The following is a 24,768-nucleotide window of genomic DNA, read 5'->3' as shown; positions in this document are numbered from 1 at the left end:
ATTGAGGAGGCTGGGAGTGGGGTTAAATTAGTTTACCGGAAGGAGACATTGATGTTCGTGCCATCAGGTTGGAGGGTACCCAAAAGGAATACAAGGTGTTGCGCCTCCACCTTGAGGGTGGCCTCACCTTGCCACAAGAAGCGGCCACAGATTGACACATCAGAATGGGAATAAGATTCAGAGTTTAAATGTTTGGCTACTGGGAAGTCCCAACTGTGGTGGATGGTGCGGAGGTGCTCAACAAAGTGGTCCCCCAATTTATGACAGTTCTCACCAAAGTAGAGGAGGCTGCATCGGGAGCACTGGACACAAAAGACAACCCCAGCAGATTTGCAAGTGAAGTGCTGCCTCACCTGGAAGGACTGTTTGGAGCCCTGAATAGAGGTGAAGGAGGAGTTGTATGGGCAGGTGTAGCAGTTAATCAGCTTGCAAGGATAACAGCGGGGAGGAAAATTAGTAGGGAGGGATGAAATGGAGAAGGGAATCACGGACAGAGCGATCCCTGCAGTAAGTGGGGGGAGGGGAGAATGGAGGGAGCTGGGAGGTAAAGATACATTTAAAGGTAGGATCCCTTTGGAAATGCGGAAGCTGCAGGGGATAATGTGGTGGATGTGGAGGCTGATGGTGTTGTATGTAAAGACAAGAGGCTGCAAAACGATGGAGTGAGTGCACATGTACAGTAAATGGAGGAGACGCAGGTGAGGGCAGCGTCAATAGTCAAGGAAGGAAAAATCCCACTCTTTAAAGGAGGAGGAAATCTCTGATGTCCTGAGAACAAATGGGTTGGAGGCGAAGAAACTGAGAAAAAAGCGTTTTTACAGAAGACAAGGTTGGAAAAGTTACAGTCGAGATAACCATGGGAATCAGTTGGATTATAAAAGACGCTGGTTGACAGTTTGTCTCCAGAGATGGAGGAACAGATCGAGAAAGGGAAGGGAGAAATCAGAGATGGACCAAGTGAAACAAGGTTGGACTTGATGGACATTTATATAAAAAAAGTAGTTGAGGAGTATTAATTGGGAGTAGAGACATTAATTTTTTTTTTCCTTCACTAAAACATTTTCTTTTTTTTTGCAGGGGAGCTGGAAGAGCTCCCGATCAATGGCTGCGAGTTTCACGTGTACAATCATGGCGAATGCCATGACCCATAAAATGGGGGGGGGGGGGGGTAATGTTGTGTTCTTTTTATTCGCAACATTAGTGGGGGGGGGTACTTTGCTTTTTTTCTTATATATTAGTTACCTTTCTTCTATTTTGCCTGGATGGTTGGAGAGAAACTCATAGCAACATGGAGAATTTTAAAGAGTTCCCAAGGTATTATGAATGATTAATTTACTTAATTTTTAAAGTTTTAATGTTAATGGAATTAATGGACCTGTGAAAAGAAAAAGAGTTTTAACATATATTAAGAAAATGAAAGGAGATATAGCTTTTTTTTTACAAGAAACACACTTAACAGAAACAGAACATGAGAAATTAAAGAGGGATTGGGTTGAAAATGTCACTGCAGCTTCATTTACCGTAATTCAAAATCGAGAGGAGTTGCAATTTTGGTTAATAAATCTTTACCAATTAAAATACAAAATGTAATAATTGATTCTGGGGGAGATATGTGATTATACATTGTCAAATTTTTTCAGAATTATGGACTTTTATGAACATTTATGCACCAAATGAAAACGATGCAAAATTCATACAAGAAGTTTTTTTGAACTTGGCTGATGCACATGATAAAATATTAATAGGTGGAGATTTTAAATTAATTTAATTTTTGTTTAGATCCAGTTTTGTATAGGTCAACTAAAATTGCTACAAAATCAAAAGTAATAAAACTAACTTTATCATTAATGGAAGATTTAAACCTGATTGATATATGGAGGAAAATTAATCCAAGAGAAAGAGATTATTCATTTTATTCAAATAGACATAAAACTTACTCAAGGATTGATTCTTTTTATTATCAAAAAATATTCAAGATAGAGTGAAAAGTGTGGAATATAAAGCAAGAATACTGTCAGATCATTCCCCCTTGATGATAATGATGGATAAGGAGGAATCAATTTATAGATGGAGATTTAATTCAATTTTATTAAAACATCAAGATTTTTGTGATTTTATGAAAAATCAGATTCAATTTTTTTTGGATACAAATTTACATTCAGTTGAGGATAAAATTGTATTATGGGAAGCGATGAAAGCATATTTAAGGGGTCAGATTATAAGTTATACATCTAAAATTAAGAAGGAATATATGGCAGAAATAGATCAATTGGAAAAAGATATCATAAAGTTAGAAAAAGAATCTCAAAGGTATATGACAGAAGAAAAACGAAGACAACTTGTTAATAAAAAACTACAATATAATACACTCCAGACATTTCGTACAGAAAAAGTAATTGTGAGAATTAAACAGAAATATTACGAATTAGGTGAAAGATCACATAAAATTCTTGCCTGGCAATTGAAAACAGGATAGGCTTCTAAAGCAATAAATGCAATTAGAACAAATGTAAATAAGGTTACTTATAAACCTTTAGAAATTAATGAAACTTTTAAAAAATTTCATACTGAACTACATCAGAATCAAAAAAATAAGATTGCTGAGATAGATACATTTTTAATTACAAATAACCCTTCCAAAATTAAATTTGGAAGAACAGAAAGGATTAGATAGACCCTTTACATTAAAAGAGGTTGAAGAAGCTTTAGGATCACTTCAGAGCAATAAATCCCCAGGAGAAGATGGTTTTCCACCTGAATTTTATAAAAAGTTTAAAGATTTATTAATTCCTCCTTTTATGGAATTAATATACCAAGTGGAAAGAATGCATAAACTCCCACAATCTTTTTTAACAGCGATCATAACTGTATTGCCAAAAAAAGATAAAGATCCTTTAAAACCAACATCATATCGGCCTATTTCTTTGTTGAATAGATTATAAAATAATAACAAAAATTTTATCTAATAGAATATCTAAGTATTTACCAAAATTAACACATATGGATCAAACAGGTTTTATTAAAAACAATCAATGGATAATATAACCCAGTTACTTAGTATAATTCATTTGGCACAAAAAAAAAGAGGAAATGAGTGTGGCAGTTGCTTTGGATGCAGAAAAACCATTTGATAGATTGGAATGGGATTTTTTATTTAAGGCATTGGAAAAATATGAGTTAGGAAAATCTTTTATACAATGGATTAAAAACTTAAGTACTAATCCTCAAGCTAAAGTAGTTACAAATGGTCAGATTTCAACACCATTTTGCTTAGCGAGGTCAACTAGACAAGGCTGCCCATTATCACCTGCTTTATTTGTATTGGCAATAGAACTATTAGCTGAATTAATTAGAACAGATTCGGACATTGGGGGCTTTAGAGTTAATCAAGAAGAATATAAGATTAATTTATTTGCTGATGATGTTTTGATTTATTTAACAAACCCATTGCAATCTTTGCAAAGATTATCTTTTAGATTAGAAGAATATGGTAAAGTATCAGGGCATAAAGTAAATTGGGATAAAAGTGAAATTTTACCCTTTACCAAAGGAAATTATAATCAATGTCGATTAGTAACTCAATTTTGATGGTCAATAAACGGGATAAAATATTTAGGTATTAGAGTTTATAATGATGTAAAAAATTTATATAAACAAAATTATTTGCAATTATTAAAAAAATAAGAGGATCTTGATAAATGGATGATGTTACCAATAACATTAATAGGTAGAGTTAATGCTGTAAAAATGAATATATTTCCTAGATTGCAATATTTATTTCAAACTTTACCAATACAATTACCTCAGAAGTTTTTTCAAGAACTGAATAAATATGTAAGGAAATTTCTTTGGAAAGGAAAGATGTCAAGAATATCATTGGAAAAATTGGCATGTAAATTTGATTTAGGAGGGTTACAACTTCCAAATTTTAAGAATTATTATAAAGCAAATCAACTTAAATTTATTGCGTCTTTTTTTGATGAAGAAAAACTGGTATGGATTAGAATAGAATTAGATAAGATAGGAGAAAACATACCAGAAGATTTTATATATAAATGGGAATCCAAATGGATACGGGAAAAAAAAAGAATCTCCTATATTAAGACACTTGATTGATTTATGGAATAAGGTAAATATGGATGATGAGATAAAGAAATCTTTATTAGCAAAAAGAACTTTAATTCAAAATAGGCTTATTCCTTTTACAATGGATAATAAACTTTTACATAATTGGTTCCAAAAGGGGATTAAATATATAGGTGATTGTTTTGAAGGAGGTATATTGATGTTGTTTGATCAATTAAAAAATAAATATCAAATATCAAATAACACTCTTTTCTGTTATTTTCAATTAAAAGCCTATTTACAAGAAAAGCTGTGTCAAACAATGTTGATACCAAAACAGTGAAATAGAAATATTAATTCAGAAAGGAAAAATTAAAAAAATTACATCTTGTATGTATAATTTGATTCAAAAACAGACAATTAAATCAGGAATTCATAAATCAAGACAAAAATGGGAATTTGATTTGAATGTTAAAATTGATGGAAAAAACTGGTCAAGATTATGTTCTGATAGTATGAGACATACAATAAATGTTCAACTTAGATTAATACAATATAATTTTTTACATCAATTATATATAACACCACAGAAAATAAATAGATTAAATTCAAATATGTCTGACCAATGTTTTCGATGTAATCAAGAAATTGGTACCTTTTTACATTCTACTTGGTCTTGTTTTAAAATTCAACCATTTTGGATAAACCTAAGACTTTTATTGGAACAAATTATTGGAGAACAACTCCCACATAGTCCACTATTAGTTTTATTAGGAGACATTGAAGGGACAATACCGAAACTTAAACTGATTAAGTATCAGAAAAAATTTGTAAAAATTGCATTGGCAGTGGCCAAAAAAGTTATCGCAATTACTTGGAAATCTGATTTATATTTAATGATGGATCGTTGGAATAATGAAATACATAGTTGTACTCCACTTGAAAAAATTACATACAATCTAAGAAATGAATATGATATATTTTTGAAAATTTGGCTCCCATACCTACAAAAGATAGGATTACATACATAGGTCCTTTGAAGATAAAATTATAAATTAATTGGGGAAAGTAAAAATAAATATTAAAATTATTTTGAACTCCATGGAGCATGTGGGGATCCTCCGATATCCAGGCAATCTTTCTCTTTTTTTTTCATTCTTTAGATAAGGGTTGGGGCGGCGGAGGGTTAAGGGGAGGGGGGAGGGTTAATATTATTTTTCTCACTATTTATCACCACATTTATTCTTTGTAATTTTCTAAAATTTAATAAATAAATATTTTTTTAATAAGAGTCAGCATGGTTTCCTTAAGGGGAAATCTTGACAGACAAGTCTGTTGGAATTCTTTTGAGGAAATAATAGGCAGGATTGACAAAGGAGAGTCAGTGGATATTGCTCGCTTGGATTTTCAGAAGCCTATGGCAAGGTACTGCACATGAGAACACTGTGCAAGACATGAGCCCACAGTATTACTGGCAAGATACTAGCATGAACAGAAATCTGGCTAACAGGAAGCAGTGGGAATAAAGGGGGCCATTTCTATTTGCCTGCCACTGATTAGTGGTGTTCCACGGGAGTCAATGTTAGGACTGCTTCGTTTCATGTTATATGCCAATGATTTGGATAATAGAATTGATATATTTGTGTGCCAACTTTGTGGATGATAAAAGATAGGTGAAGGGGCAGGTAGGGTTGAGAAACTAGGAAGTCTGCAGAGGGACTCAGACAGACAATGGGCAAAGAAGTAGCAGATGGAATATACGGAAGTGTATGGTCATGCATTTTGATAGAAGCTATATAGATGTAAACTATTCTCTAAATGGGGAGCAGACTCAGAAATCAGAGGTGCAAAGAGATTCGGGCTCTTGTGCAGGATTTCCTAAAGGTTAACTTGCAGATTGAGTCAGCGGTAAGGAAAGCAAATGTAATTTTAGCATTCATTTTGAAAGTGCTAGAATATGAAAGCAAAGGTGTAATTCTGAGGCTCTATAAGGCATTAGTCAGACTCTGCGTATTACAAGTAGCTTTAAGCCACTAACCCAAGGACATATTGGCATTGGAGAGAGTCCAGAGTCTCACAAGAATGATCCCAAAAACGAAAAGGTTAGTGTGCGAGGGGCTGAGGGGGAAACTGGATCAGCCATGACAAAATGGCGAAGTAGACTTGACAGACCAAATGGCCTAATTCTACTCCTATGTCTTACGTGTGCAGGAAAGGTGTCCTGTTGCAGGTCCTGATATATTAGCTTTGGTCAGGCTTATGAAAAAGCATCCATGGTTTTGAGGGCAATATAGATATCACATTTAGCAAGCCTATCACCAAACTCAATGCTAAACTAAGTGGAAAAACAAATTGCACAGAAAATACAGACAGTCTCCAGAGAGATATAGATAGGTTAAGTGAGTGGGCAAATAATGTTGGTAAATGCAAGGTCATCCACTTTGGAAGGAAAAATGAAAGAGCAGATTATTATTTAAATGGTAAAATAAATTGTAGCATACTGCTGTGCAGAGGGACTTGGGAGTGCTTGTACATGAAACACAAAAGGTTGGTTTGAAGGTGCCGTGAGCTGTAAAGAAGGCAAATGGAATGTTGGCCTTCATTGCTAGAGGGATTGAATTTGAGCAGGGTGGTTATGTGGCAACTGTACAGGGTACTAGTGAGGCTGCACCTACAGTACTACGTGCAGTTCTTGTCTCTTTTCCTGAGGAAGGATATACTGGCTTTGGGGGCAGTGCAGAGGAGGCTCACCAGATTGATTCCAGAGATGAGAGGGTTAGACTATGAGATATTGAGTCGCTTGGGACAGTACTCACTGGAATTCAGATGAGAAGAGATCTTGTAGAAACAGAAAATTATGAGATAGATACAATAGAGGCAGGAAAGTTATTTCCACTGGTAGGTGGGACTAGAACTAGGGGACATAGCCTCAAGATTCAGGAGAGTAATTTTAGGACGGAGATGAGGAATAACTGCTTTTCCCAGACAGTGGTGAATCTATAGAATTCTCTGCCCAATGAAACAGTGGACGCTACCACAGTAAATATACTTAAGACAAGGTTAGATAGATTTTTGCATAGTAGGGGAATTACAGGTTATGGGCAAAAGGCAGGCGGCGATGAGTATAAGGGCAGATCAGCCATGATCTTACTGAATAGCAGAGCAGGCTTGATGGGTCAGATGGCCTACTCCTGCTCCTATTTATTATGTTCTAAACATCAACTGGACGTAGAATCAGAAAAACTAATGGATGACCAAAACTCAGAATAGGAGTCCTGTGACCAACACCCTCTCAAACAGATATACTATTCCAGATATTGTTGTGAATGATGAGCTCTCAGAGGAAAACAGCAATTGCCAAGGTAGCGGCACAATGGTCAGCTCTACCACACTGGAAGAGATGAAAAGTTTACAAGAGTTGTAGTGATAGGGGTTCAGTTGGAAAGGGAACTGACAGGACATTTCCATGGCTGCAAATGAAATTCCTCAATGGTATATTGCGCCCCTAGTACCATGGTCAAGGATTTCTAAGTGGTAGTAGATTGTTGCCTCTGTGACTAGTGGACTGCCTCTGGTTTGGTGCTGGGTCCATCGCTGTTTGTCAATATTATCTATGATCTGGATGATAAAGTGGTTAACTGGACCAGCAAATCTGTGGATGGCACCAAGATTAGGGGTGTAGTGGACAGTGAAGGCAGCCATCATGGCTTACACGGAAATACTACAGCACAATACAGGCCCTTTGGCCCACAAAGTTGTGTCGAACATGTCCTTACCTTAGAAATTACTAGGCTTACCTACAGCCCTGTATTTTACTAAGCTCCATATACCTATCCAAAAGTCTCTTAAAAGACCCTATTGTATCCATCTCCACCACCATTGCTGGCAGCCCAATCCATGCACTCATCACTCTCTAAGTAAAAAACAACTTAACCCTGACATCTCTGTACTTACTCCTCAGCACCTTAAACCTGTGTCCTCTTGTGGCAACCATTTCAGCCCTGGGAAAAAGCCTCTGACTATTCACACGATCAATGCCTCTCATCATCTTATACACTACTATCAGGTCACCTCTCATCCTCCATCGCTCCAAGGAGAAACTGACAAGTTCACTCAATCTATTCTCATAAGGCATGCTCCCCAATCCAGGCAACATCCTTGTAAATCTCCACTGCACCCTTTCAATGGCTTCCAGATCCTTCCTGTAGCGAGGCAACCAGAATGGAGCACAGTACTCCAAGTGGGGTCTGAACAGGGTCCTATATAGCTGCAACATTACCTCTCGGCTCCTAAATTCAATTCCACGATTGATGAAGGCCAATACACCATACGCCTTCTTAACCACACAGTCAACCTGCACAGCTGCTTTGAGCATCCTATGGACTCAGACCCCAAGATCCCTCTGATCCACCACACTGCCAAGAGTCTTACCATTAATACTATATTCTGCCATCATATTTGACCTACCAAAATGAAAGACTTCACACTTATCTGGGTTGAACTCCATCTGCCACTTCTCAGCCAAGTTTTGTATCCTATCAATGTCCCTCTGTAACTTCTGACAGCCCTCCACACTATCCACAACACCTCCCACCTTTGCGTCATCAGCAAACTTACTAACCCATCCCTCCACTTCCTCATCCAGGTCATTTATAAAAATCACAAAGAGTACGGGTTCCAGAACAGATCCCTGAGGCACTCCACTGGTGACCGACCTCCATGCAGAATATGACCTGTGTTCAACCACTCTCTGCCTTCTGTGGGCAAGCCAGTTCTGGATCAACAAAGCGATGTCCCCTTGGTTCCCATGCCTCCTTACTTTCTCATGAGGTACCTTATCAAATGCTTTGCTGAAATCCATACACACTACATCTACTGCTCTTCCTTCATCAATGTGTTTAGTCACATCCTCAAAAAATTCAATCAGGTTCATAAGGCACAACCTACCCTTGACAAAGCCATGCTACTACTCCTAATTATATTATACCTCTCCAAATGTACATTAATCCTGCCTCTCAGGATCTTCTCCATCAACTTACCAACCACTGAAATAAGACTCACTGGTCTATAATTTCCTAAGCTATCCATACTCCCTTTCTTGAATAAGGGAACAACACCCAGAACCCCTCCTGTCTTCATTAATGATGCAAAGATCATCCCCAGACACTCAGCAATCTCGTCCCTCGCTTCCCATAATAGCCTGGGGTACATTTCATCCGATCCCAGTGATTTATCCAACTTAATGTTTTCCAAAAGCTCCAGCACATCCTCTTTCTTAATATTCACATACTCAAGCTTTTCAGTCTGCTTCAAGTCATCACTACAATCACTAAGATCCTTTTCCACAGTGAATACTGAAGTATTCATTAAGTACCTCTGCTATTTCCTCTGGTTCTATACACACTTTCCCACTGTCACACTTCATAGGTCCTGTTCTTTCATGTCTTATCCTCATGATCTTCACATACTTGTAGAATGCCTTGGGGTTTTCCTTAATCCTGTCTGCCAAGGCCTTCTCATGGCTCTTTCTGGCTCTCCTAATTTCCTTCTTAAGCTCCTTCCTAGTAACCTTATAATCTTCTAGGTCTCTAACATTACCTAGCTTTATGAGCCTTTTGTAAGCTCTTCTTTTCTTCTTGACTAGATTTATTACAACCTTTGTACACCACGGTTCCTGTGCTCTATATTGGAACGTACCTATGCAGAACTCCACACAAATATCCCCTGCATATTTGCCACATTTCTTCCATACGTTTCCCTGAGAACATCTGTTTCCAATTTAAGCTTCCAATTTCCTGCCTGATAGCCTCATAATTCCCCTTACTCCAATTAAATGCTTTTCTAACTTGTTTGTTCCTACCTCTCTCCAATGATATTGTAAAGGAGATAAAATTATGATCACTATCTCCAAAATGTTCTCCCACTGAGAGATCTGACAACTGACCAGGTTCATTTCCTAATACCAAATCAAGTACAGCCTCTCCTTCTTGTAGGCTTATCTACATACTGTGTCAAGAAACCTTCCTGAACACACCTAACAAACTCTGCCCCATCTAAAATAAACCCTTTGCTCTAGGAAGATGCCAATCAATATTTGGGAAATTAATATCTCCCATCATGACAGCTCTGGTATTACTACACCTTTCCAGGATCTGTTTCCCTATCTGCTCCTTGATATCCCTGGTACTACTGGGCAGCCTATATAAAAAAAACACCCAGTAAATTATTGACCCCTTCCTGTTTCAAACATCCACCCACAGAGACTCCATGGACAATCCCTCCATGGCGCCCAACTTTTCTGCAGCCGTGACACTATCTCTGATCAACAGTACCACGACCCCACTTCTTTTGCCTCCCTCCCTGTCCTTTCTGAAACATCTAAAACCCTGCGCTTGAAGTAGCCATTCCTGTCCCTAAGCCATCCAAGTCTCTGTAATGGCCACCACATCATATCTCCAAGCACTGATCCATGCTTTAAGCTCATCCGTTTTGCTCACAACACTCCTCGCGTTAATATAGGCATACCTCAAGCCTTCGGTCTGAGCGTGTCCCTTTTCTATCACTTGCTCATCCTCCCTCTCACACTGTCTGCAAGCCTTCTCTATTTGTGAGCCAACCTCCTCTTCCCCAGTCTCTTCAGATCGGTTCCCACCCCCACCAACAATTCTAGTTTAAACTCTCCCCAGTTGCCATAGCAAACCTCCCCACCAGGATATTGGTACCCCTGGGATTCAAGTACACTCCATCCTTTTTGTACAGGTCACACCTGCCCCAAAAGAGGTCCCAATAATCCAGAAATCTGAATCCCTGCCCCCTGTTCCAATCCCTCAGTCACACATTTATCCTCCACCTCATTCTATGCCTATTCTCAATGTCGCGTGGCACAGGCAGTAATCCATTACTATCTTTGTGGTCCTGCTTCTCAACTTCCTTCCTAACCCCCTGTAGTCTTTTTTCAGGACCTCTTCCCTTTTCCTATGTCATTGGTACCGTTCTCCCTCCTACTGCAGGATATCTTGGGACGAGATCTGAAACATCCCGGACCCTGGCACCGGGGGGCAAACTACCATCCGAGTTTCTTTCCTGCGTTCACAGAATCGCCTGTCTGACCCCCTAACCATAGAGTTAGGCTTGCAGCAGGATCTGGACCAGCTGGAAAAACGGGCTGAAAAGCTGCACTTGGGATTTACTGCTAGTCAAGTTATGCCAGATATTGTATTTAGTACCAAAGTTGCTAAAAACATTTTTTTAAATTTTACTTGAACTGGAAGTATTATTTACACCACATTGTACCACTTTACTAGCCCACATAAGCATCTTAAGTGAGAAATGTCAGGTTGCTTGGCTCAAATTTGTCCCTTTGAAAATCAGAACTGCTTAACCACCACACACAAATGAGGTTTCTAAAATGCAAATCTCCAGATCTAGCTATTTTAGTCATTTGTCAGGAGCACTGTGGTCCCAGGAATTAGCCTACTGAATCTCTTCAGGATTGCCTCCAATACTAGTATATCCCCTCTTAAAATAAAAACGGACCTAACTATGGATCACTGCATGTGGCCTCACTCACAACCTTTAATATTTTTCCAGATCTGAACTTGAAATTCCTTGTAATAAAAGTTAAAATGCTATTTTCTTTCCTAATCATCAGCTGCTTCTATACACTAACACTATATTTGTACAATAACACCTAGATCCTTTAGCATGGTACTCATAGTGACAAATGTCTCTTTTGATTCCTTCCTATACAAATGCATGACTTCACTCTTTCATCCATTAAGCTTCATTTGCCAAGTTTTTGCTCACTTAACCTGCCTGCAACCTACTGGATCTCAAATATCTCTTCATAGCACATCCTCCCATGTATTTTCATATCATCAGAAAACTTAGGATACCTTGCAATCTGTACCCTCAGTCATTTATACATTTAGTAAAAAAAAAATAAACCTAGGACCAAGACTGAAACTTAAGGTACCTCACTGCTTATATCCTTCCAAACTGAAAAATACTCACTTATTCCAACTTCAACTTCTATATGATAATTGGTCTTCAATCTATATCAACACACTTCCCCCAAAATATTGAGAGCTCATATCTTACCTGTCTTACCTGTGGTATCTTAGCAAATGTCTATTGGAAATCCAAACATGCTTCATCCAATTTTTCCTCTATTGATTCTACTATTCTAATAATTTTGTCTAACAAAAGCTTCTTTTCATAAAATCAGGTTGACTTGGTTTGATTACATCATCCTTCTTTCAGTGACTAGGCATTTCTTTGTTGTTTACAGGCTCTAGCATTGTACCAACATCATTTTCTGCTTTTTGTCTCCCTCCATTCCTGAACAAAGGAGATGCATCTGCCACATTCTCCAATCTGCTATTGTCCACCCAGAACTCAGTTTTGAAAATCTTCAATCTATGGCTTTACCATCTTTAAGCCACATCCTATAAAACCCTTGAATGCGTCGATCAGTCCCTAATCAAAAGTTAAAAGTTCAAAGTAAATTTATTGTCAAAGTACATACGTGTCACCTTTATATGTAACCCTGAGATTCATCTTCTTGCGGGCAATCACAGTAAATACAAGGAATGCAATGGAAACAATGTAAGACCACTCCCAACAGGGTGAACAAAAAAATCAATGTAAGAAGACACAAAAAAAGAAATAAAAAGAAATAATCAATAATTATTGAGATCATGAGATAGTGTCCTCGAAAGTGAGTCCTGTTCAGTGATAAAGAGAGTGAACTTGAGTGAAGTTATCCCCTCTGGATCAAAACCCTGATGGTTGAGCGGTAATAACTTCCCTGAACCTGGTGGTATGGGTCCTGAGCCCCTGTACCTGCTTCCTGTCAGCAGCAGTAATAAGAGGAATAAGATGGTGGAGTCCTTGATGATGGATGCTGCTTTCCTGTAACAGCGCTCCATGTAGATGTGCTCAATGCTGGGAAGGGCTTTACCTGTGATGGACTGGAGTACATCCAGCAAACATGACAAAATCTGCAGATGCTGGAAATTCAAACAACACACAAAAAATGCTGGTGGAACACAGCTGGCCAGGCAGCATCTATAGGAGAAGCACTGTCGACGTTTCGGGCCGAGACCCTTTGTCAGGCCCAAAATGTCGACAGTGCTTCTCCTACAGATGCTCCCTAGCCTGCTGTGTTCCACCAGCATTTTGTGTGTGTTGTTGGAGTGTATCCACTACCTTTTGTAATCTTTTCTAAAAGGGTATTGGTGTTTCCATACCAATCCATGATACAACCAGTCAATATACTCTCCAGCACACATCTATAGAAGTTTGGCAAAGTTTTACATGACATGCCGAATCCACACAAACTTTAATGAAGTAGAGGCATTGCCATGCCTTGTTTGTAATGGCACTTACATGCTGGAACCAGGCCAAATCCTTTGAAAAGATAGCATCAAGGAATTTAAGGTTTCCCACCCTCACCAGTTCTGATCCCCCGATAAGGATTGGCTCATGGACCTCCAGTGCCCTCTTCCTGAAGTCAATAATCATCCAAAATGGTGACCTGTCTACCTTTAGTTTCATTAGCTTTACCAATATAGTCTAAAAATCCTCAGCATGATAGATAAATTTGCAGAGTAATGGCTCTAATTATTAGCCATTTCTTTGTTTGCAGCTATTGGTTATCCATTATCACCTACCAAAACCCACTTACCTCAGCTACAATATTCCTTTTTATATTTCCATATAATCTTGTTACCTGTTTAGTTATTACCAATTCTCTCTCTCATTAGCTTTTTAAACTTTTCACTGCTAGCTCCTGAAAAATATAGTTTTTGGAACTACCAATAGCCTTCATCACTTTGGATGCTCTAATTTTTGTTTTAATAGCTCTCTTGACCTTGTGTTAACCGGTTCATCCTTCTCATCAATTCTCTTTCTAACCAGGATAATTTCTGCTGAGAATGCATGAACTAGCGAAACACATCAGAACATTAGTGTTCAACTGAAGGAGAATAATTAGCCAAGTCAGAACAAAATCTGGGAGTGGAGGAGCACGAAATGTGAAAGAAATTCAAGAGAAGGAATTTGCAAGTACAAATATGGAATGAGAGCAGAACACCGCTAAGACAGTGTGAAATGCACTGGCCTGATATCACTAAGAATATGAGTGATAACAAGTTAATTGACATAAAAGTTAGCAAAGTCGTCTTTGCACAAATATTGCCTAACAAAGAAATCCCAGCATTTTATGCACATTCAATAGAACAAAAACAGAAATCTAAATTAGTAAAGCAATGTTGAAAGGTAACATCCTTGTGCAAGCACATTTGCAACTGTCAACCATAAAATATAGTACCATCTTCTTTGGTAGAACATACTACACAAATAAATGTTCAAAGTTCTTTTGGGAAGGATGAGAAAGCAACAAAGAAATCTTTATTATGAAGGGTTTGCACTTGAAGAATGCTCAACTAGCACATCACTAAAGGCAATCCCTGCATTTGGGCGGGGGGGTGGTAAGAGTGGGGGGTTCTGCAAAAACCAGCTTCTTGATTTTCCATAATGCAAAGCCTTTGGAGAAACAAAGACAGCTGAAGTATGCAACATCTGGACTTTGAACTGTATTGAATGTCAAAAGTTTATTTCACAACCATTTTCAGTAAATATGCTTCACTAAGATTGAAAAAAAATCTATCACATTTCTTTCCCCTCTCTCCACATAAATTTCAACTCTCAAATTTTTGAGGAGTGATTTGTGAATTTTCAAAGACAAAGTTCCGTTACTCATATAGCCACAGTGTGGGAGTCGCCCGCACTAATATGCAAGCATTAAATTATGGAGAGATTATATAAAATCACATTTATATTTCCTAACATTTAGAAGATTTAAATGTTTTAGAACATTTAAAACTTGCACAACCATGCAAGTTTTAAAGGACTTTTAAAAGCATTCCATTGGGCAGATAAGAAGTCTTTTCCCATTTGAAGGGGACAAGAGGTTAGTTAAAAAAAGACTGGCTTTCATTGGTAAAGGGAGTATTAGAAATTGCTGTTCTAGAAAGAGGATCATACACATGCAACACACAAATTTAGAAGATGCTATCCAAATTCATAATTTTAAAAAATCAGTGATAATTTGATTCCAGGATACAAAAGGGAATGAAACCTAAGCTGTTTGGGAGTTATGATATTGGTCAACATATGGTTCCAATCTTAACAGGTTTAGAGTTTGGGCTGAAACATTTGAGGGAATGCCTCACACCTCTGGTAATGTGGGTGCAATACCCTTCCCAAATGTTATCTATGGGGTGTCTGCACTCGCACCTCAGACATGCAAGTTGTAAGGTGAACAGACTATGGTAGGTTGCCCTCAGTGTATAGGAGAGTGATTTAATTATGGGGGTGGGGGGGGAAGAGACAATACTTGGATTTTGGGGAAATTGAGATGGGAATCTAATGATCAGTGCAAACTTCATTTGCCAAGGGACCTGCTTCTGTGCAATATGATCTTTTTGTACTATTGAGCTAACAACTGTCTTAAGACAAGTGGATGTCCTGAGTGTATCAGGGAATTGGCTTGCACAAAGTGAAGTACATTACAATGGCACAGCCAAAATTAATGCAATAACACAGCTACTTAATTAGTACCATTTAAATGATTAAAAGTTCCACAAACCTGTGTATTCTGGCGAGTGGCTTCAAATTGTGTTCCAGTCCCATTACAGACACTATAATGTTCAGATTTAGTTTTTGCCTTGTGTTCAATTGAAGTTGTACCATTTTCTACATTAAATGGCTCCCTAGGAATTCCTTCATCTGACCAGTTTAATACTGCAGTTGCAGCCGAAACAATCTCGGATGTACTTATATTATTATGGATTGATGAATTTTCAACACAATTCAATTTTGGAGTTGTGCCCAAGACCATCTCAGTTGACTGTTCTACAAAGCCATTTAAAAAATTAGCTGAATTGACTGGGATATCATTTCTTGTATTATTTGCACACAAATTTGATTCTTTAATGTGAACTTTGGATTTTAAAAGCTTGTTTTTCGTTCCTTTTCTGATTTTACAGTCAGAAGGACATCTAGTATTTGAGGATTTTTTACTCATCTTGATTTCCCTATTTGTATATGTCGAGAAACAGTTTTCAGATCCTTTGGATTGACTGTTAGAGACTGCTGAAGAATGTAGCACCTTGGACTTTGAACTGTACTGAATATCAAATGTTTCTTTTGCAGCCATTTGGAGTAAGCTTGCTTCACCAATCAGACAATATTTAGATATCCTGTCTTCAAGAGACATTGAAAGTGCTTCTTCTGCCTGATCAACACCAGCTTCCCATCGAGCATGGAGTTTAACAGAAACCTAGATTAAAAGATTAAATCATTCAATGTTGTACACAAAAGAAAATAAGCACTATATGGGACAGAACACTTAAAGTGTATCACAGCTTAAAGTTACTTGATAAAAATCCAGAGATCTACACAAATACCCAGTAACTAGAGCTCTGAAATTCCAACATAACAGCTACAAAAATGGTGATTACTTTACATAATAAAAATATACAAACGTTGTAGAATTGAAGCAAACATACTATCAGTAATAATAATCATGAAACTAGAATGTCTATTAAAAGTATTCACTTCAAAAGTTTTCATGGTTTATTGTTGTACAACATTGAATCACAGCGGATTTAATTTGACCTTTGACATTGATCAACAGAAAAAGACTTGTGTCAAAGTGAAGATAGATCTCTTTAAAGTGATCTAATTACAAATATAAAACACAAAATGATTGATTGCATAAATATTCACCTCCTACAAGTCAGTATTTAGTAGATGTACCTTTGGCAGCAATTATAGCCTTGAGTCTGTGTGAATAGGTCTCTCTCAGCTTTGCACATCTGGACACTGCAATTTTGCCCCAGTTTTCTTTAATAAACTGCTCAAGCTGTATCAGATTGAATAGGGATCATGAATGAAAATCCTTTTTCAAGTCCAGCCACAAAGTCTGAATTGGATTGAGGTCTGGACTCTGTCTTGGCCACTCCAGTACATTAACTTTGTTGTTTTTAAGCCATTTCTCTGTAACTTTTGCTTAATGATTGGAGTCATTGCCCTTCTGGAAAACAAATCTTCTCCTAAGTACCAGTTCTCTTGTGGACTGCATCAGGTTTCCTCCAGGATTTCCCTGTATTGTGCTGCATTCATTTAATCCTCTACCTTCACAAGCCTTCCAGGGCCTTCTGCAGTGAAGCATCCCCACAACAAACTGCAGCCACCACCATGCTTCACTGTAGACTTCCTATGTTTTTGATGTGCAGTGTCTAGTTTATGCCAAACATAGCATTTAGTCTGATGGCCAAAAAGATCAATTTTAGTTTAATCAGACCATTGAAATTTCTTCCAGCTGACTTCAGATTCTCCCACGTGTCTTCTAGCCAACTCTAGCCAAGATTTCATAAGTTTCCCCCCCCCCCCCCCCAACAGTGGCTTTCCTTTGCCACTCTCTCATAAAGCTGCAACTGGCTAAGCACCCAGGCAATAGTTGTTGCATGTACAGTCTTTCCCATTTCAGCCACTGAAGCATGTAGCTCTTGCAGAGTTGTCATAGGTCTCTTGGTGGCCTCCCTCACTAGTCCCCTTCTTGCACAGTCACTGAGGTTTTGAGGATGGCCTGCTCTAGGCAGATTTACAGCTGCGCCATATTCTTTCAATTTCTTGATGATTAACTTAACTGTATTCCAAGGGATATACTTTTCAATAACCTTTTTGCAGAGTTGCTTGGAGTGTTCTTTTGTCTTCACAGTGTAGTTTTTGCCAGTATACTGACTCACTGGCAGTTGGACTTTTAGATACAGGTGTATTTTTTACAACAATCAGTTGAAACACGAGTCACCAGGAGATGCTCATGGAGTGAGCACTGTTTTAGATTCGCTCCATAGCCTTTACTTTTTTAACCTATGATCACCCTTATTTAACTTATTTTTATCTACACCAGAAGATTCTTGTTACTTTTTTGGACTTATCTTTAAGAGGGTGCTCTGAATTTTGAAGAAATGAGTACTGAAATGGCTTTAAGATCTAAAGGCCGAGACGCTGGAAAAGATTCTAAAGGCAATGGAATGAAAAAAAAGACTGATCCTAAGTGTTCTGAATTGACTTATGATACGATATTGGAGCTCTTGAATGAAAAATTTGAAGAACGACGACAAACTTTCAAAGCAGATTTAAAGGTTTTCCAGGATTCCCTGGATAAGATTGATCATGAAGTTATACAGCATCAAACTCTAATCGCAACTCTGCAAGAGGATGCACGGAAGCGAGACTTGAAAATCGAGAAACTGGAGCAGAAATTATCTTCGGCGATTAAACAGTTGGAAATACTTAAAGCCAAGAGTGTCGATTTTGAAAATCAGTCTAGAAGACAGAACTTACACATACTTGGTCTCCCGGAAGGTATCGAACAAGGGGACCCCTCGAAGTATTTTGCTCAACTTTTAAAGGATGCGTTCCCTTCTGTATTCCCAGATAGTCCTCCGTTACTTGATCGTGCCCATAAAATTATGCGCCAATCACCAAGTTCTTCATCTAAACCACCTGTTGTAATTGTTCGATTTCATTATGTGCATGTTAAAGAGCACTTGGCCGAGCATTTGGCTCGGCGTTTAGGGATAGTTAAATTGAGATAATTCCAGTTTCAGCTTGTGGAGGATTTCAGCCCAGAAGTGATGAAGATGCGGCTCGTTTTTAAACCTTTGATGTCCGAATGTTATGAGAAAAACCTAAAACCAGCACTTTTATACCCTGCGAAACTTAGAATCTCGCCTTTGAATGCACCATGACGTGTTTTTCTCTCCACACCTGATGCTCGAAGCTTTCTGGATGAGAACTATCCTACTGCTTCGGATTCTCGTCTCTAATAAATGTATGGTTTTGATCGTTACAAGATAGTTTTTGTTTCCAAAACCAGATTTTGTTTCTGACTATTGGTGTAGGTTTATTTTACATTTTATATTCCAATTAAAGTTTTTCTTTATCGACGTACTAATCTTTTTAATTTACTTACTTTAACCATTGTATTTTAATTTTTGTCATTATTATTAATCCTTTGAAGGTGAGTATTTTTTAACATTTTGATATATATCTTTTTCATTTTTTGTGTAACTAAGATGGCGGTTTCTTTTCTAAAATATTTCTTGCTTTTTTTTATTTCGCTTTTTTTTGACGTCTTCTTCCTATAATGCCTTTCTTATCACATCCTAACTTTTATTTGTTCGGGTTTTAACCCGATTTATAAGTTACCAGTGTTTATATTCTTTTTGGTTTTTTTAATATATTAAGAAGTCTGTTTTAGTATAGTGTTAATTACTTTTTAGGATGTTGGGTGGATTCTTTTTTTTCTCCTTTATATATCTGAAGTCGCCTTCTGGAGACATGGGGGTAGATTTAGTTTCACAATTTCATTTTTTCCTGGCCTCCTTCAGGCTCAGGAGGGTCTCTTTTCCATGGGCGGACGGTTCCTTTCTAATTCTATTGCTCTTTTTATTAGTTTTTCTAGTTATTTCATTTGGGCTGATTTCAAACTACTAAAATGTCCGCCGTGTCATCATTTCCGGATCCTCCCCTTATTTTATTCCTCTTTCGGGTGCATGAGTTCATACTTTGGTTAACTCTTTATATACCAAAGGGTTGATTTTAGAAATATGGCTCAGACCATTAATTTTGTCTCTTGGAATACTAATGGCTTAAACCATCCTATTAAACGGAAAAAGATTTTTAAAGTATTCCAAAGACTGAATCCGCATATTATTTTTGTACAAGAAACTCATGTGAAGAAAGAGGACAATCAACGTTGTAATTATGACATCATAGCCATCTCCGATCATGCTCCAATTAAACTTTCTATTAAATTAATGGATACAGCTTCTAGTACTAAGCAATGGCGATTCGATTCTACCTTACTGCAAGATCCGGATTTCATTAAATTTATGAAGGAACAGATTGATTTCTTCTTTTCAACTAATTCCACAGATGAAATTTCCTGCGGAATACTTTGGGACACTTTTAAAGCATATATATGTGGACAGATTATCTCCTGTTGGTTTGAGAAAACGAATTAAGAAGGAAACTCTTTTATTGGTTAATAAGGTTAAAGAAATTGACAAGAAATATTCGATTGTTCCTAGTAAGGAGCTTTACAAAGGGTTGAGCTTCAAATGGAACACAGTTTATTACTTACATCTTCAATTAAAAATCAATTAATGAAAACCAGAACTGGTTTTTATATACATAGTGATAAATCGGGTAAACTGTTAGCTAACCAATTGAAAAATGCTTCGGTTACGCGTCAAATTATTAAGATTCGTCAACAGAATGGTGAACTGACAGTTAACCATGATGAGATAAACAAATCTTTTCAAGATTTTTATACCTCCATGCATCATTCTGAATTTCCTCATGATTATAATACCATGTATGATTTTCTTCAGAAATTGAATTTTCCAAAATTATCATCAGTAGAACTTTTAATATTAGAAACTCCTCTATTACGGATGTAGAAATTAAAGGTGTTATTTCCTCTATGAATTCTGGGAAAGCACCAGGTCCAGATGGGCATACAGTGGAATTTTTTTTTAAGTGTTTTTCCTCTACTCTTTCTCCTTGGTTATGCAAGGTTTTTGAAGAAGCAATTAGACTAGGTAAATTGCCACAATCTTTTTATAGAGCTTCCATTTCTTTAATATTGAAAAAAGATAAAGACCCTACTGATTGTGCATCCTACAGACCAATATCCTTATTGAATGTAGATTCCAACATCTTTTCCAAGTTACTAGCGATCAGGCTGGAGAAGGTGTTACCTCAAATTATCTCAGAGGATCAAAAGTTTTATTAAAAGTCGCTATTCTTTTTTCAATATTAGGAGATTATTGAATATTGTTTATGCTCCTTCACGCAGCACCTCAGAATGTATCATTTCATTAGATGCGGAGAAAGCATTTGATAGAGTTGAATGGCCATATTTACTTACTGTGCTTGAGAAGTTTAATTTTAGTCCGACATTTATATCCTGGATTAAATTGATATATCATACTCCAGTAGCCTCGGTTCTTACTAACAATCAAAGATCTCCCTTTTTTCGTTTATTTCAGGGTACCAGGCAAGGTTGTCCTCTTAGTCCATTATTATTTGATATTGCTATAGAACCTTTGGCAATTGCTATTAGAGAATCACCTAACGTTTTTGGCATTACTTGCAGGATGGATATACATAAGTTATCATTGTATGCAGATGACTTGTTATTATATATTTCTGATCCTGAGAAATCCATTCCTGCAGTTATATCATTGTTGGCTCAGTTTAGTAATTTTTCTGGGTATAAATTGAATCTTAATAAGAGTGAATTGTTCCCCTTAAATAGACAGGTTCCAATTTATGGAAATTTACCTTTTAAATTAGTTAATGACTTTTTTTATATATACTTAGGGATTAAAATTACAAAAAAAATCATAAGGAGTTATTCAAGGTTAATTTTTTTACCCTTAATTGATCAGATTAAATGTTTGTTCACTAAATGGTCACCATTGTCTTTATCTCTGATAGGTCGGATTAAAGCTATTAAAATGATTATTTTACCCAAGTTCTTGTATATATTTCAAACGGTACCAATTTTTATTCCGAAATCCTTTTTCGAAAATGTTGATTCGAAAATTTCCTCATATACATGGCAGAACAAACATCCTAGATTAGGTAAAATATATTTACAGAAGGCAAGGGAGAAAGGTGGATTGGCATTGCCTAATTTTAGATTTTATTATTGGGCAATTAATATTCGATATTTGAAATGTTGGTTGAGGGATTGGGATTTATCTCCTAGCCCTCATTGGGTAAATCTGGAGATTAAATCTGTACAAGGATTGGGTTCTATTTTAGGGACTTCTTTCCCCTTTGCTCTTTCTAAATTACATAAATGAATTGACAATCCGATAGTCAAACACAATTTACGTATATGGTTTCAATTTCGGAATTTTTTTGGGTTCAATCAATTTGTTTTAACTATTCCTATTGTATCCAATTTCTTTTTTCATCCTTCTATTATGGACCAAGCTTATTCAGCTTGGAAGACTAAAGGAATACTACAATTTTCTGATCTATTTTTGGATAATTGTTTTATGTCTTTTGAACAATTATCTAATAAATATAATTTGCCCAGATTTCATTTTTTTTTAGATATTTACAGATAGGAATTTCTTAAACACTGTACTTCCTACCTTTCCAAATCTTGATTCTTCGGGTATTTTGGAGAATTTGTTAGAACTAAATCCTTTTCAGAAAGGTATAATATCAAATGTTTACAATATAATTATAAAAATATGTTCAGAGGCCTTTTATAAGATTAAAAATGATTGGGAAAGAGAACTTAACTTTATTATCCCTATTGATAATTGGGATAAAATTCTTCAATTAGTTAATTTATCCTGTATATGTGCTAAACATTCATTGATACAGTTTAAAGTTGTGCACAGGGCTCATATGTCCAAGGATAAATTGGCTCGTTTTTATTCCCATATAAATCCTATATGTGACAGATGTCATTCTGAGATAGCTTCTTTAACTCACGTGTTTTGGTCATGTCCGCTTTTGAAAAAATATTGGAAAGACATTTTCAATATTATTTCCACTGTATTGAACATTGATTTACAACCTCATCCTATTACTGCAATCTCTGGTTTACCAATGATGGGTCAATTCATTTATCTTCTTCTGCTTGTCGGATGATTGTATTTCTTACATTAATGGCTAAGAAGATCTATTTTGTTGAATTGGAAGAAATTAATCCCCCTACCGTATTTCATTGGTTTTCTCAAACAATGTTATGTCTAAATTTGGAGAAAATTATAAGTGTCGTATATGACCCTTCCATTAAATTTGAAAAGATTTGGAGGCCATTTATTCAATATTTTCACATAATGTAATTTGACCCTGTTCCAATCCTATTTTTCCAGTATATATGTTGAGAGGATCGAAGTTGGGGACACTGATGATTTTGTAATTTTTTTTTATAGATACTGTAAACAGCCCTTTTTTTCTCTACTTTTCTTTTTTTTTTCTTAATAGTTAGTGGTTAGTTTGTTAGTTTAGTTTTTCTTAGGGTATTAATATTTTTTTCTTTTTCTCTTTTCTTCTTTTTCAACATGAATTACTTAGTTTTTTTTTGTTTCGTTTATATGACATTTGTATCATTCATAATTTGGGAAGACTTAACTATAATGTACTTATTGCTTGTGTATCCCTTTTTGTTCATTTTAATTTTGTAAGTTTGTAATCCCATTATCTATGTTGATATTATGTTGATATTAATAAAAAGATTGAAAAAGAAAAAAAAAATCGGTTGAAACTCCTTGACTGCACATAGGTCTTCAAAAACAGATCTCCATTTAACTAATTATGTGACTTCCAAAGCCAATTGGCTACACCAGTGATGATATGGTATGTCATATTAAAGGGACTGAATACTTAAACAACAGATTATTTTTGTGTTTTATATTTGTAATTAATTTAGATCACTTTGTAGAGATCTGTATTAACTTTGACAAAAGTTTTTTTTTCTGTTGATCAATGTCAATAAAGCCAAACTAAAAATCACTCTGATTCAATGTTATAAAACAATGAAACATGAAAACTTCCGGGGGGGGGGGGGGGGGGGGGGTGAATTCTTTTTACAGACACTGTACTTGACTTGTAGGAAGAGACCCAATTAGTAATTGACATTTGATAGAAATTTGCTATGTTTACCTGATCCAGACTATATAAACAAGACCCATTTATAATATTTGATTAACAAGGCCATCTCAAAAGGAAGCCTTGACTTGCAAACCAGTCAATTCAGGGGTTACCGTAAATTCTGGTGTACAAGCCGAGAACTGGGCCTTATACATTTTGGTCCTAAAATTAGGGGGTCAGCTTACATAGAGGGTGCAAACTTTGGAAAAACGAATACAGGTCGTATTTATTGGCTGTTTGAGTCAAATTCATTCCACTGTCAATGCATGAATTCTTAAAATGGTCTGTTTAAACTCACATCTAGTGGCTGAAGCACAGACATCAAACCACTGGGGATGACTGCAATGTCCATATTTTCAGCTTTCAATGCTGCTTTTGTCTCACCTGACGAGCGTACTTTGAACATGTCCCAGACAAGTAGCAACTTTCCCTTCCTGAAACCTTCAGGATGTCGACGCCACACCTCTTTAACCCACTTCAAGCAACCTACTTCGTCCATCCAGCAGTGTTCTTGAACGTAAGCAACAACACCCTACGGGAATTTTCTGAGCACTCTTTGTTTTTTTTTTGTCTCAACACAACATCACATCTATTCATAAATTGGGTGCACCAACTTCGCGTAGCTTTGAAATTTTTGCTGACCTCACAGTGTATTTAGTCCCATTTCAATGCTTGAACTCGAATCATTTCTCCGGTAACAATGTACCCAGACAATCGCTGGTGATTCACAAACTCTAAAACTTTTTCTTCTAGTTCTGGTCACTGGCATGTTTTCCCACGGTTTGAACATTTTGTCTTTGGCATTTCCCTCAGCATGTCCTCTGCCTTTCTCCACTCTCTCACTTGTTTCTTGTTTACACTAAACATCTTAGCAGCTGCAGAATTACTCGTTCCTTTAGCAAAATCAACAACCTTCAGCTTGAAGCCGGCTTCATATCG

The 24,768-nt window shown here is 36.8% G+C and overlaps 1 protein-coding gene across 5 annotated transcripts in view; it reads right to left on the bottom strand.

Annotated features, from left to right (window-relative positions):
• The window catches only part of LOC132405366 (histone-lysine N-methyltransferase NSD2-like), a 215,892-nt gene that overhangs the window by 118,259 nt on the left and 72,865 nt on the right, over window positions 1–24,768 (bottom strand). For all 5 annotated transcript variants that reach the window (XM_059990117.1, XM_059990116.1, XM_059990115.1 and 2 more), the window contains one exon: window positions 15,719–16,411. In XM_059990117.1, the coding sequence (XP_059846100.1) occupies window positions 15,719–16,411 (693 nt within the window). The remainder of the gene's footprint in view (window positions 1–15,718; window positions 16,412–24,768) is intronic.

This window comes from Hypanus sabinus, chromosome 15 (assembly GCF_030144855.1).
Source record: "Hypanus sabinus isolate sHypSab1 chromosome 15, sHypSab1.hap1, whole genome shotgun sequence".
Taxonomy (NCBI): Eukaryota; Metazoa; Chordata; class Chondrichthyes; order Myliobatiformes; family Dasyatidae; genus Hypanus; species Hypanus sabinus.
This window is presented reverse-complemented; position numbering and strand designations above follow the sequence as displayed.